The sequence below is a fragment of the Pseudophryne corroboree genome, chromosome 3 (assembly GCF_028390025.1).
Source record: "Pseudophryne corroboree isolate aPseCor3 chromosome 3, aPseCor3.hap2, whole genome shotgun sequence".
In the NCBI taxonomy this organism is placed as follows: domain Eukaryota; kingdom Metazoa; phylum Chordata; class Amphibia; order Anura; family Myobatrachidae; genus Pseudophryne; species Pseudophryne corroboree.
Window position 1 is genome coordinate 776,133,943 of NC_086446.1, and position 15,692 is coordinate 776,149,634.

Consider the following 15,692-nt stretch of genomic DNA (forward strand, 5'->3'; position numbering starts at 1 on the left):
AGAGGACATACAAACTCCACACAGAGTCTTGTTGGAATTTACCTCTTGACCCACCGCTATGAGACAGGAATGTCTGTGTTATATTGTTGTTAATCAGTTACTTTTTGCTCAGGAATTCTACCTGCAGCAATTTCTATGCTTCCTGAGTGTATGGTAAATGTACCTTGCAGAAGATGATCCTGACATCAGAAGGAAATAGCTGGACACCGTTTGCATTGCAGTTGGCTGTCGGGGTCCGGAACGGCCCAACCGGAGGTTTTGGATAATCCAGCCGTAGTCTCACAGTTGGTTGACTGTCTACCATTGTTGTTGCAGAGTGCTGGGTTTTCTATGTTACATAACTAAGTGCTGTAGTGTTGGAGGAACGTCCTGGGATCTCTTTGGTCTCATAGCCGGGTGCAGTGATCTTGGACCAGAGTGCTAGGCTCTCTCAGTCTCACAGCCAGGTGCTGTGGATTGTGTTAGAGTTGTGGGTTCTTGCAGTCACAGCGGGTGCTGGGATCTTAGAGCAGAGTTCTGCATTCCCTTGGTCTCATAGCTGGCTGCTGGGGTCTTGGAGCAGAGTGTTGGGCTCTCTTGGTCTCATAGCTGGGTGCTGGGGTCTTGGAGCAGAGTGTTGGGCTCTCTTGGTCTCATAGCTGGATGCTGGGGTCTTGGAGCAGAGTGTTGGGCTCTCTTGGTCTCATAGCTGGGTGCTGGGGTCTTGGAGTAAAATGCTGGGGTCTCTTGGTCTCATAGCTGGATGCAGGGGTCTGTATTTTGTATTCATATTCAATAAATAGTCTAAGATATTAAGAATAGACAATGAGAATTACATTTATTTAACATCCTTTAATCAAGAGTATTTGGCAACTTTGTAATATTCTATATTTTCTGTATATTCTGTAACAAGGGAGATTACATCTCACATTCCACATAATCTGGAAGCGGTCAGTGTGTTGATGTCTCACATCTTGGGGGGAACTTGAAAGAGTGCGAATATTCGGCGACTGTACAACCCTTTCAGGCGATTTACTTATTAAGGGCTCTGGCCCTCATTCCGAGTTGTTCGCTCGCTAGCTGCTTTTAGCAGCATTGCACACGCTAGGCCGCCGCCCTCTGGGAGTGTAGCTTAGCTTAGCAGAAGTGCGAACGAAAGGTTAGCAGTTCTGCTACTTAAAAATTCATGCAGTTTCAGAGTGGCTCAAGACTTAGGGGGTCATTCCGAGTTGTTCGCTCGCAAGCCGTTTTTAGCAGCTTTGCACACGCTAAGCCTACGCCTACTGGGAGTGAATCTTAGCATAGTAAAATTGCGAACGAAAGATTCGCAATATTGCGAAAAGACATCTCTGTGCAGTTTCTGAGCAGCTCCAGACTTACTCGGCATCTGCGATCAGTTCAGAGCTTGTCGTTCCTGGTTTGACGTCACAAACACACCCAGCGTTCGCCCAGCCACTTCTCCGTTTCTCCAGCCACTCCCGCGTTTTTCCCAGAAACGGTAGCGTTTTTTCTCACACGCCCATAAAACGGCCTGTTTCCGCCCAGAAACACCCACTTCCTGTCAATCACATTACGATCGCCTGAACGAAGAAAAAGCCGTGAGTAAAATACCTAACTTCATAGCAAATTTACTTGGCGCAGTCGCAGTGCGAACATTGCGCATGCGCACTAAGCGGAAAATCGCTGCGATGCGATGAAATTTACAGAGTGAACAACTCGGAATGACCCCCTTACTCCTAGCTTGCAATGACTGCAGTCTGTTTAGTTCCTGGTTTGACGTCATAAACACGCCCTGCGTTCGGCCAACCACTCCCCCGTTTATCCAGCCACTTCTGCGTTTTTACCTGGCACGCCTGCGTTTTTTAGCACACTCCCTGAAAACGCTAAGCTACCTCCCAGAAACACCCACTTTCTGTCAATCAAACAACGAACACTCGAGCGACTGAAAAGCGTCGCTCAAGCTTCTGTAAAACTACAAAGTTTTGTGTGAAAGTACTTAGCGCATGCGCGCTGTGTACCATGCGCATGCGCAGAATTGCCATTTTTCCACCTGATCGCTGCGCTGCGAAAATCGGCAGCGAGTGATCAACTCGGAATGAGGGCCTCTGTACACAGGACAAGTGGTCATCCTCTTAGGTTGGAGGGGAGGAAGTTTAAGACCAAGCATCCGTAAGGTTTCTTCACAGTGCGGACAGTGAGTTTATGGAATTCACTGCCGGAGAGAGTGGTAATGTCGGATTTAATCGAGGCATTTAAGAAAGGATTAGACAAATATTTAGCGGAAAATAGGTTATAAGTAAATTGGAGATAATACAACATATAGCACTATAGGTGGAACTCGATGGACAATTGTCTTTTTTCAACCTCGACAACTATGTAACTACAGTATGTAACATTACAAAACGCAGGGCAGGGAGAGGCATATGACTGAGACTGCTTCAGGTGTGTGTCTGCGTATATACGTTGTATTCTGTTACATATAACAGCATGAAACGCGCCGGGTTGCCCCTGTTTTGCAAATCACAGGCTATGACATTTATCCTCGTATTCCTTTATAGCGGACATTGGGGACAATTGCTTTAATTGCGTTTTAATTTATTTACGTTTTCATGATATTTATAAATATGTAGCACATTATACCTGTATTGTTGATTTGAAAAAAGATTTGTACCTGACAGATTATTCTCTGCAGGGAGATGCAGATTCCTTGTTTGTCTTGTCTGTTTGTGTCTTCTCATTTATGTGCGGTTAACTTCCGTAGTGTCGGTCCGTGCTCCTTCCAGTAGGTGGGGTGCAGAGGAGGAAAGGGGAGCGCTCTATACTCTAGTATCACCTCAGTTTTTTAGCATATGGGCCCTCATTCCGAGTTGTTCGCTCGCTAGCAGATTTTAGCAGCATTGCACACGCTAAGCCGCCGCCCTCTGGGAGTGAATCTTAGCTTAGCAGAATTGCGAACGAAAGATTCGCAAAATTGCGAATAGAAATTTCTTAGCAGTTTCTGAGTAGCTCCAGACTTACTCCTACACTGCGATCAGTTCAGTCAGTTTCGTTCCTGGTTTGACGTCACAAACACACCCAGCGTTCGCCCAGGCACTCCCCCGTTTCTCCAGCCACTCCCGCTTTTTTCCCAGAAACGGTAGCGTTTTTTCACACACACCCATAAAACGGCCAGTTTCCGCCCAGAAACACCCACTTCCTGTCAATCACACTCCGATCACCAGAACGAAGAAAAATCCTTGTAATGCCGTGAGTAAAATACCTAACTTCTTAGCAAATTTACTTGACGCAGCCGCAGTGCGACCATTGCGCATGCGCAGTTAGCAGAAAATCGCACCGATGCGAAGGAAAATAACGAACGAACAACTCGGAATGAGGGCCATTATGTAGTCCCTTCCCGTTTGTCTCCTCCGGTGTCCTTTGTACAACAGCCTCAGGGCTGATGGAAGCTTTGTTGATGCCCCAGGCCGTAGTCCCCCTCCCTTCTCCAGAGTCTGCGCTCCTCATCCTTCCTTGAAGCAGGCGGGAGGATGGGGGCTTTACTCTCCCCATATTAGTATTGTCAGACGTATCTAGTCACTAAGGGGAAGATTTATCAAAACTTGGAGAGAGTACCAACCAATCAGCTCTTATCATTTTTCAAATTCAGCCTGAAACATGGCAGTTAGGAGCTGATTGGCTATACTTTATCTCTTCTCACTTTATCTCTCTCTAAGGTTTGCTACATCTCCCACTAAATGAACAACAGATATAGGGGGGTCATGCCCAGTTGATCGCTAGCTGCCATTGTGCGCAGCGCAGCGATCAGGCTAAATATCGGCATTTCTGCGCATGCGTATGGGCCGCAATGCGCACATCCTGCGTACAGGTACAAAGCTCGTTGTGGTTGTGCACAGGTTGTAGCTAAGTTTTTCAGTTGCACTGGCGGCCGCAAGAAGATTGACAGGAAGGGGGCGTTTCTGGGTGGCAACTGACCGTTTTCAGGGAGTGTTTGAAAAAACGCAGGCGTGTCTGAAAAAACGCAGGCGTGGCTGGGCGTTCGCTGGGCGGGTGTATGACGTCAAATCCGGACACGAATAGGCTGAAGGGATTGCACGCGCTGAGTAGGTTCATAGCTACTCAGAAACTGCGCAAACTGTTTTTGCAGAGCTCGGCTGCACATGCGTTCGCACTTCTGCTAAGCTAAAATACACTCCCCAGTGGGCGGCGGCATAGCGTTTTCACGGCTGCTAAAAACTGCTAGCGAGCGAACAACTCGGAATGACCACCATAAGACGGTAAATCCTCTGAAAACAATACCTACCATTATCTTCCAGCTGTCATTTCATAGACTGTGCCGGGTAAATGACAGAAGCTGTAAGGTTACTATGGGCAAGTCTCTTCCTTTCTACTGCTCATGACTGAGACACAAGGCACTTTGGCCCTCATTCTGAGTTAATCGCTCGCTAGCTACTTTTTGCAGCCGTGCAAACATATAGTCGCCGCCCACAGGGGAGTGTATTTTTGCTTTGCAAGTGTGCGAACGCATGTGCAGCCGAGCGGGACGAAAACTTTTTTTGCAGTTTCTGAGTAGCTCTGGACTTACTCAGCCGCTGCGATCACTTCAGCCTGTCCGGGCCCGGAATTGACGTCAGACACCCGCCCTGAAAACGCTTGGACACGCCTGCGTTTTCCCTACCACTCCCAGAAAACGGTCAGTTGACACCCATAAACGCCCTCTTCCTGTCAATCTCCTTGCGATCGGCCGTGCGAATGGAATCGTCGCTAGAAACATTGCACAGCAACGATGCTGTTTGTACCCGTACGACGCGCATGCGCATTGCGGTGCATGCGCAGTAGTAACCTGATCGCTGCGAAAATCGGCAGCGTGCGATCAACTCGGAATGACCCCCCTTTGTGCCTTATACTGTACATCAGTCATGTCGCTAGCATTTAGTCAGTTGACAGGCTGAAAATGTGTCCAGCGCACACAGTAGCTGCCATCACAGCGCAGTGGAATTGTATCAACTTGATGGGTCACTTATTAAACCCACCAAAGATTGAAAATGTTATGGCTTAAAATACTCTTCTACAGGGGCATTACCCCACCAGAGATTTCACGTTCTATGGAGAATAATGTGTAGAATGTTGTGTTATCATTATTATTATTACTATGTGTTCTGTGTTTCCAGTCTGTGGCTGCGACTTGGCCCAAGGTGGGTTTTTCATCAAGAACGGGGAGTATCTATGTACACTGGATTACCAGCGCATGTACGGAACGCGGTGCAGCGGCTGCGCAGAGTTCGTGGAGGGCGAGGTGGTCACGGCTCTAGGAAAAACCTATCACCCCAACTGCTTCGTTTGCACGGTCTGCAAGTAAGTCCCGCCCATAATCTGGTCTCGCTCACCATAAATCGTTGTGTTTATCCGCTGAGACTGCAGTGCTGAAATAGTTCCCAACATCAAAAGGCTCTTGTAACCATTGTCCTTTATTGGGGTTAGGTGGGGTTTTGAGGGGTGGGGAGGGCACATTAGATTTACGTCAGATAGAACAATGCAAAAGGTTTCACTTTCTTTGAGGGTCCCATTGATTTCTTCCAGGATTAGCTTCACAGAGGATTATTGCTAGGTGTGACCTGGGTCACTGCTAAACCCCAGTAATCCTGCTGAGGTGATTATACATGAAAACGATGAGACCCAGTGCTTCTAGCTGCAGACATTAAATTGTAAGCTCTGCAGCGGCTGGAAAGAGACAGCGTACAGAACACAAATCTCCCATATTATTACACATTATCGCATATACTCATTGGGGTTTTACATCCACTCGTGGTATATTACTGTAGCTTTGGGGCACAGAAGAGACCTGCTGTTTACTATGTCAGGGGACGTATGCTGAAGCGGGCTGGAGACATATGTCAACGTTGCAGGAAGTGGGACTTAAAATGACAGCATTGAGCACACTCTCTGTATATTGAGCATACTCTCTGTATATTAAGCATACTCTCTGCACATTAAGCACACTCTCTGTATATTAAGCATACTCTCTGCACATTAAGCACACTCTCTGTATATTAAGCACACTCTCTGTATATTAAGCACACTCTGTACATTAAGCACTCTCTCTGTATATTAAGCACACTCTGTACATTAAGCACTCTCTCTGTATATTAAGCACACTCTGCACATTAAGCACACTTTCTGCACATTAAGCATAATCTATACATTAAGCACACTCTCTGTATATTAAGCACACTTTCTGTATATTAAGCACACTCTCTGTATATTAAGCACTCTCTCTGTATATTAAGCACACTCTCTGTACATTAAGCACTCTCTCAATATATTAAGCACACTCTACATTAAGCACACTCTCTGTACATTAAGCATGCTCTCTGTATATTAAGCACTCTCTCTTTATATTAAGCACTCTCTGTATATTAAGCACACTCTCTGTATATTAAGCACACTCTCTGTATATTAAGTACACTCTGTACATAAAGCACACTCTCTGTATATTAAGCACACTCTGTACATTTAGCACACTTTCAATATATTAAGCACACTCTCTTTATATTAAGCACACACTCTCTGTATATTGAGCATACTCTCTGTACATTAAGCACACTCTCTGTACATTAAGCACGCTCTCTGTATATTAAGCACACTTTCTGTATATTAAGCACGCTCTCTGTACATTAAGCACACTCTGTATTTTAAGCACACACTCTGTATATTAAGCACACAGGGGGTCATTCCGAGTTGTTCGCTCGCAAGCTGCTTTTAGCAGCTTTGCACACGCTAAGCCGCCGCCTACTGGGAGTGAATCTTAGCATATTAAAATTGCGAACGAAAGATTAGCAGAATTGCGAATAGACACTTCTTAGCAGTTTCTGAGTAGCTCCAGACTTACTCGGCATCTGCGATCAGTTCAGTGCTTGTCGTTCCTGGTTTGACGTCACAAACACACCCAGCGTTCGCCCAGACACTCCTCCGTTTCTCCAGCGACTCCCGCGTTTTTCCCAGAAACGGTAGCGTTTTTTCGCACACACCCATAAAACGGCCAGTTTCCGCCCAGAAACACCCACTTCCTGTCAATCACATTACGATCACCAGAACGAAGAAAAAACCTCGTAATGCCGTGAGTAAAATTCCTAACTGCATAGCAAATTTACTTGGCGCAGTCGCACTGCGGACATTGCGCATGCGCATTAGCGACTATTCGCTCCGTTGCGACAAAAAAATGAGCGAACAACTCGGAATGACCCCCACTCTCTGTACATAAAGCACACTCTCTGTATATTAAGCACACTCTCTGTATGTTAAGCACACTCTCTGTATATTAAGCACACTCTCTGTACATTAGGCACTCTCTCTTTATATTAAGCACTCTCTGTATATTAAGCACACTCTCTGTACATAAAGCACACTCTGTATATTAAGCACACTTTCTGTATATTAAGCACACTCTCTGTACATTAAGCACTCTCTCTGTATATTAAGCACACTCTCTGTACATTAAGCACACTCTCTGTATATTAAGCACACTCTCTGTACATTAAGCACGCTCTCTGTATATTAAGCACACTCTCTGTTCATTAAGCACACTCTCTGTTCATTAAGCACACTTTCTGTATATTAAGCACACTCTCTGTATATTAAGCACACTCTCTGTACATTAAGCACAATCTCTGTTCATTAAGCACACTCTCTGTATATTAAGCACACTCTTTGTACATTAAGCACACTGTCTGTACATTAAGCACACTTTCTGTATATTAAGCACACTCTGTATATCAAGCACACTCTCTGTATATTAAGCACACTCTCTCTCTGTATATTAAGCACACTCTCTGTATATTAAGCACACTCTCTCTCTGTATATTAAGCACACTTCCAATGGCTTTTTTTCTCATATGTCCTAGAGGATGCTGGGGTCGCTTCAAGAACCATGGGGTATAGACAGGATCCGCAGGAGACATGGGCACTTTAAGACTTTTAAGGGGTGTGACCTGGCACCTCCCTCTATGCCCCTCCTCCAGACTCCAGTTTTAGAATTGTGCCCAGGCAGACTGGATGCACTTAGAGGAGCTCTACTGAGTTTCTCTGAAAAGACTTTATGTAGGTTTTTTATTTTCACGGAGGACTACTGGCAACAGTCTCCCTGCTTCGTGGGACTTAGGGGAGAGAAGTCAGACCTACTTCTAGGGAGTTTAAAGGCTCTGCTTCTTGGCTACAGGACACCATTAGCTCCTGAGGGTTTGGAACACTAGGTACGCCTACGGGTTCACTCCCAGAGCCCACCATCACCCCCCTTGCAGAGCCAGAAGTCAGAAGACAGGTGAGTAGAAGAAGAAAAGAAGACTTCAGTGACGGCTTATGAGGTACCGCACAGCGATCGCGCTGCGCGCCATGCTCCCACACACAGCGGCACTACAGGGTGCAGGGCGCAGGGGGGGCGCCCTGGGCAGCATAAAACTCCTCATTAAGGCTGGCAAAGTGGATTTTAAGTGCCTTGGCACAAAATCCTAACCCCCGCCAGTGTGATTATATTAAAAAAATAGCGGGGCTGAAGCGTGCCATTAAGGGGGCGGGGCTTAGCCCTCACAGCTCTCCTCAGCGCCATTTTCTCTTCTCTGAGCTGCAGGGACGCTGGTCCTTCCTCAACACTGCTGTACTGGTGTCAGGGTGCAAAACGGGGGGGGGGGGGGGGCACAGTTGATTTGGTGCAAATATAAGTATTATAAAGGCGCTGCAGGGTCTGAGGCTTTATATTATCGTTTCAGAACCGGGATTGAGCGCTGGGTTGTGAGCTGGCAAACTCCCTCTGTGTTTCTCTGACAGGCTTTACTGTGGGTCTGTCCCCATTTGGCCCAGTGTGTCTGTGGGTGTCAGTACGCGTGTGACGGCATGTCTGAGGTGGAGTGCTCTTCCCAGGAGGAGACTGTGTTAGGGGCAGAAACGGCTGTGGGAGTGACCCTGTCGGCACCGCCGACTCCTGATTCGGTAAATGTGTTGAATGCCTTGAATGCTAATGTGGCTCTTATTAATAAGAGATTAGATAGATCTGATTCTCAGAACCAGGCATGGAAGAAATCTGTGGAGGATGTGTTATCACAGGTTCAGACCCCGTCGGGGTCACAAAAACGTTCCTTTTTTCTCAGTTGGCAGACACAGATACCGACACGGACACTGACTCCAGTGTCGACTATAGTGATGCCAGATTAGACCCAAAATTGGCAAAGAACATTCAGTACATGATTGTGGCAATAAAAGACGTGTTACATATCACTGAAGACCCTGCTGTTCCTGATACTAGGGTCTGTATGTATAAGTGAAAGAAACCTGAGGTAACGTTTACTCCCTCTCATGAACTGAATACTCTGTTTGAAAAAATGTGGGAAAATCCTGACAAAAAGTTTCTGATTCCCAAAAGGATTCAGGTGGCGTATCCATTCCCCTCTGGGGATAGAGAAAAGTGGGAGTCATCCCCCATTGTGGACAAGGCTCTATCACGGTTGTCTAAAAAGGTGGCTTTACCGTCTCTTGACACGGTAGCCCTTAAGGATCCTGCGGATCATAGACAGGAAAATACATTAAAATCCATTTACGTCACCACGGTACACTGCTCAGACCAACAATCACATCTGCGTGGGTGAGTAGTGCTATCAAAAAGTGGGCAGATAACTTGTCATCTGATATAGATACCCTAGATAGGGATAGTATCCTGTTAACTCTGGGTTATATCAAGGACGCTGCGGCCTACCTAAAGGAGGCCGCGAGAGATATTGGCATTTTGGGATCAAAAGCCAATGCCATGGCGGTTTCAACTAGGAGGGCATTGTGGATTCATCAATGGAATGCTGATGCTGACTCTAAGAAGGCTATGGAGTCTCTCCCATATAAAGGTAGTGTCTTGTTTGGGGAGGGTCTCACTGATTTGGTATCTACGGCTACCGCAGGTAAGTCGTCATTTTTGCCTTATGTTCCTCCACAACAAAAGAAAGCACACCATTTTCATATGCAGTCCTTTCGGCCAAATAAATACAAAAAAAGCTGAGGTTATTCCTTCCTTGCAAATAGGGGAAGAGGAAAGGTAAAAGATCTCCAGCCGTGGCAGGTTTTCAGGAGCAGAAGTCCTCCCCGGCTTCTGCCAAATCCACCGCATGACGCTGGGGCACCTCTGCGGGTGTCCGCACCGGTGGGGGTACGTTTCAAGCTCTTCAGTCAATTCTGGGCTCGTTCGGCCCTGGACCCATGGATTTTAGAAATAGTGTCCCAGGGGTACAAACTGGAGTTTCAAGACGTTCCCCCTCACCGATTTTTCAAATCGTCCTTACCAGCTTCTCTTCCGGACAGGAAGGTTGTATGCAATACAAAAGTTGTGTCTAAATCAAGTCATTATCAGGGTTCCCCCGTATCAACAGGGAGAAGGCTCGGTCAGACCAATTCTGAACCTAAAATCCCTCAATTTTTACCTAAGAAAATTCAAATTCAAGAGATGTGATCTCCAGTCTGGAGGAAGGGGATTTCATGGTGTCGGCATAAAGGATGCCTACTTACACATCCCCATATATCCTCCGCATCAGGCTTACCTGAGGTTTGCTAGTCAGGATTGTCATTACCAATTTCAGACGTTGCCGTTTGGTCTGTCCACGGCTCCAAGGATTTTCACCAAGGTAATGGCGGAAATTATGGTTCTCCTTCGCAAGCAAGGAGTCACAATTATCCTGTACTTGGTCGATCTCCTGATAAAGGCGAGGTCCAAAGACAAGCTGGTGCAGGACATTACGCTCTCCCTGACAGTTCTACAACAGCATGGTTGGATCCTAAACTTGCCGAAGACATAGTTGAATCCGACAAAACGGCTGTTGTTATTGGGAATGATTCTGGACACGGAATTACAGAGAGTTTTTCTTCCAGAAGAGAAGGCTCTGGAAATTCAGAGTTTGGTCAAACAAATTCTGAAACCAGCTAGAGTGTCAATCCATCAATGTACTCAATTGCTGGGGAAGATGGTGGCGGCCTACGAGGCCATTCAATTTGGCAGATTCCATGCCAGAGTGTTTCAGTGGGACCTGTTGGACAAGTGGTCCGGATCCCATCTGCACATGCACCGGAAAATCATCCTGTCCTCTAAGACCAGAATCTCACTCCTGTGGTGGCTGCACAGATCTCTCCTCCTACAGGGACGCAGGTTCGGGATCCAGGACTGGATCCTAGTGACCACGGATGCGAGTCTCCGAGGCTGGGGAGAAGTCACACAGGGGGAAACCTTCCAGGTAAAATGGTCAAGCCAGGAAGTTTGTCTACACATAAACGTTCTAGAGTTAAGGGCCATTTACAACGGTCTTCTTCAAGCGGAACGTCTTTTTCACAACCTGCTCGTCCTAATACAGTCGGACAACATAACAGCAGTAGCGCACATAAACCGCCAGGGCGGAACAAAGAGCAGGGCGGCAATGGCGGAGGCCACAAAAGTTCTCAGCTGGGCGGAAAGACATACAAGCGCTCTGTCAGCAATATTCATTCCAGGAGTGGACAACTGGGAAGCAGACTTCCTCAGCAGACACGATCTCCATCCAGGAGAGTGGGGTCTTCAGCAAGAGGTCTTCACAGAAGTGACAAGTCTTTGGGGAATTCCTCAAATAGACATGATGGCGTCTCGCCTCAACAAGAAACTTCAGAGATATTGTTCCAGGTCGACGGATCCACAAGCAATAGCAGTGGACGCTCTGGTGACACACTTTCACCGTATTTGGAGAAAATATGTGTCTTCGTGTGAATCCAAGAAGGCTCCTACGGAAGAATTTCAGTTAGGGCGTTTTCTCCATTTCCTGCAAGCAGGTGTGGATGCGGGCCTAAAGTTAGGCTCGATTAAAGTACAAATTTCGGCCTTATCGGTTTTCTTTCAGAAACAATTGGCCTCCTTTCCAGAAGTTCAGACTTTCGTGAAAGGAGTTTTGCACATCCAACCTCCGTTTCTGCCCCCAGTGGCACCATGGGATCTTAACGTGGTGTTGCATTTCCTTCAGTCACATTGGCTTGAACCTTTACAGAAGGTAGAGTTGAAATTTCTCACTTGGAAAGTGGTCATACTATTGGCCTTAGCATCCACCAGGCGGGTGTCTGAGTTAGCGGCTTTGTCTCACAAGAGTCCTTATTTAATCTTCCATGAAGATAGAGCGGAGTTGAGGACTCGTCAACAATTTCTGCTGAAGGTGGTTTCATCGTTCCACATGAACCAACCTATTGTGGTACCGGTGGCTACTGACGCCTTCGCGGAGTCAAAATCTCTCAATGTTGTCAGGGCCTTAAAGATTTATGTCACCAGAACGGCTCATCTTAGGAAAACGGAAGCTCTGTTTGTCCTATATGCTGCCAACAAGATTGGGACGCCTGCTTCCAATCAGACTATTGCGCGCCGGATCTGTAATACGATTCAGCAAGCTCATTCTACGGCTGGATTGCCGTTACCGAAATCGGCTGCCCAGGGGGTCTCGGCATTACTACTCTGCCGAGCAGCTACTTGGTTGGGTTCAAACACTTTTGCGAAATTTTACAAGTTTGATACCCTGGCTGATGAGGACCTCATGTTTGTTCAATCCGTGCTGCAGAGTCATCCGCACTCTCGCGCCCGTTCTAGAGCTTTGGTATAAACCCCATGGTTCTTGAAGCGTCCCCAGCATCCTCTAGGACGTATGAAAAAGTAGGATTTTAATACCTACCGGTAAATCCTTTTCTCTTCCGTAGAGGATGCTGGCCGCCCACCCGTCCCAGTGCGGACTCTATCTGCCGTTATTAGTTATGTTTACACACAGGTTGTGTTTCTGTTATAGTCAGCCTGTTGCTGACATGGTTCATGCCGTTGCATGCGTTGTGTTAAATACCATGTTGTACGGTGTGTTTGAGGTGTGAGCTGGTATGTATCTCGCACAGTTCCTATAACTGGAGTCTGGAGGAGGGGCATAGAGGGAGGAGCCAGGTCACACCCCTTAAAAGTCTTAAAGTGCCCATTTCTCCTGCGGATCCCGTCTATACCCCATGGTTCTTGAAGCGTCCCCAGCATCCTCTACGGACTAAGAGAAAAGGATTTACCGGTAGGAATTAAAATCCTATTTTTTTTTTACTATAAAGTTTTTCTTTGTTTAAACTGTCATTGTACATAGATACTTTTCCATAAAGATCAGCGATGGTTATTTTGTAGCCGTCCAAGCATTTGTCGCAGCAGGCATGGATGCACCCTCAAATATGTCCTTTGCTCAACCCTCTTTAAGCTTCTTTTTGATTCGTTTCCGGCTACAAACGCCTCCAAATATCCCCAGGAATATGTTACACATTGCACAGACCTGGGCGGTCACAGTGCTTAGAAAGTTAAAGTTTAAAATGATAAGTTGTCCTCGCACACCGAGCCTCCATACGCCGCGATAGAACAGTAGGTGCGGGGCAATGTGTTTTACTATAATGCTCTACGTGGGCCTTGTCTCCTGTCCTCATGTATATAATACGGCATGTTGTATAGGTGCCCCAGCTTATCCTGAGACCCTCAGACAAACATTCTATGCTCCGGTCACCTACAGATGTGATAACTCATCTCACTCTATCTCTCTCTGACAGACATCCATTCCCACCGGGAGACAGAGTGACCTTCAATGGGAGAGACTGCCTGTGTCAGAGCTGTGCTGTCCAACCCATGTCACCAGGACCTAAGGAGCTGTCTTCGTCCAGCAGTAAGTGGCCCGTCTGGTGTTGGCACGCTCTGGGCTGGATGGGTACCGGGTACCAGCCCCTTCCACCCAGCCCAGCAGTCAGGATGTGATTACTCTTGTGTTGCTTCATGATTGATTAGCATTCAGGTAACATAGAAACATAGGATGTGACGGCAGATAAGAACCACTTTGCCCACCTAGTCTGCCCCTCTTTTACCTTTTGGTAACCTCAACCCTATTTGAGTCATAGTTCTATCCCATGCATGTTTAACTTTCTCTACTGTCTTAGCCTCTACCACCTCTGATGGGAGGCTGTTCCATCTATCCACTACTCTTTCTGTAAAGTAATTGTTACTCAAGATTCCTTTGAACCTACCTCCCTCCAGTCTCAGCGCATGTCCTCATGTAATACTTCTTTTCCTGTGAAATGTTTGAATGTCTCTCTCCTGGACATTGTTAAAACTCTTGGTATATGTGGAAGTTTCTATCATGTTCCCCCTCCAGTAATGTCCGCAGTTTTCCTGGCATCAATCCAGTAACATTAAACCTAGAACATATGGGGGTCATTCCGAGTTGATCGCTTGCTGACGATTTTCGCAGCGCTGCAGTCAGGTAAAAAAAAAACGGCAAAACTGCGCATGCGTATGCACCGCAATGCGCAGGCGCGTCGTACGGGTACAAAGAGGATCAGTGGATTTAGGGAAGATTCCATTCGCACAGCCGAACGCAAGGTGATTGACACAAAGAGGGCGTTTGTGGGTGTCAACTGACCGTTTTCTGGGAGTGTTTGGGAAAACGCAGGCGTGTCCAGGCGTTTGCAGGGCGGGTATCTGACATCAATTCCGGCACCAAAAAGACTGAAGTGATCGCAAGGGCTGAGTAAGTCCAGAGCTACTCTGAAACTGCACAAAATGTTTTTGCTGCGCTCGGCTGCAAAGGCGTTCACACACTTGCAAAGCGAAAATACACTCCCCCGTGGGTGGCGACTATGCGTTTGCACGGCTGCTAAAAGTAGCTAGCAAGCGAACAACTCGGAATGACCCCCCATTGTCTCCTAAGCTTCTCTCATTCAACTGTGTTGTCCTTCTTGGCTACTCATCCCTTACACGGGCACTCCGGTTTACCGGTCTCTCCATCTCCAAAAACAAAGTTGAAGAGCACATTACGCAGTCAGGAGTGTGAGTGCTCACTCACGCTGTGCCTGCCTCTCCTTCCATCTGCGATATAAATACTGGAAGGGTGCATTATATGGTCAGTCGTGATCCTACTATAAATATTGCATGGTTAGTAGCGTGAGTGAGCACTCACACTCCGGCTGAAGAAGACCTCTTTGAAGCTAGAGAGTCATTGTTTCCCCAGCAGGGTGTTATGGAAGCCCTCACAGAGGTAGGGGGAGAAAGAGGTGTTTGGGCATTCTTACAAGTATCTGGTCCTCAATGCATTGAGCTGAGCGGCTGATACAGGTCGCCCTTGTAGACGTATTAATGGCCGCGTTCCCGTACTGCTGCCCCCGCGTCGCTCTGATTTTAGAGTAAAAGCACTCCTGGTATATAACTGATAATAATACACAATACCCTGGCATGTACGGAGAGGTGATATAAATACATGGCTGGAAGGAGTAATAACCGTCTTCCAGTTACCGGTGACCTTCCCCCTGGCGCTGCGCTGGTATAAACCTCCGCTGCTCTGGGTAATACAATAGCGAGTGAGCTAATTGCTGGATTCTGATCAGTTGTCAGCTGGGGGAATGCCAGGACTCCGCTCTGTTCCTGTCTGCCAGGCAGAGCCCGTGCCCAGTGTGGGCGGCACTAATAACACCTGTTCCGTTTTCTTGCCACCGTGAAATTAGAACGCAGGGGTCCGGTTACAGAGCCTACAGTTATTTTCTGTGTAACAACAACCGGCCCCCGTCTATGTGACTGATATATTACAGGGCTGGTTCCGTCATGTTTCAGCACGGCCGGGGAACGCTGGGGGCAGATAGTCGCCCCCTGTACATATTATTACCCCGATGGATAGAGTCTGCGGATT

At 47.1% G+C, this 15,692-nt stretch overlaps 1 protein-coding gene across 6 annotated transcripts in view; it reads left to right on the forward strand.

The window, feature by feature from the left end:
- Positions 1-15,692, forward strand: part of ABLIM1 (actin binding LIM protein 1) — a 235,503-nt gene that overhangs the window by 26,208 nt on the left and 193,603 nt on the right. For all 6 annotated transcript variants that reach the window (XM_063962540.1, XM_063962538.1, XM_063962543.1 and 3 more), the window contains exons 2-3: positions 5,148-5,331; positions 13,570-13,682. In XM_063962540.1, coding sequence (XP_063818610.1) covers positions 5,225-5,331; positions 13,570-13,682 — 220 coding nt within the window. In that variant the 5' untranslated portion in view covers positions 5,148-5,224. The remainder of the gene's footprint in view (positions 1-5,147; positions 5,332-13,569; positions 13,683-15,692) is intronic.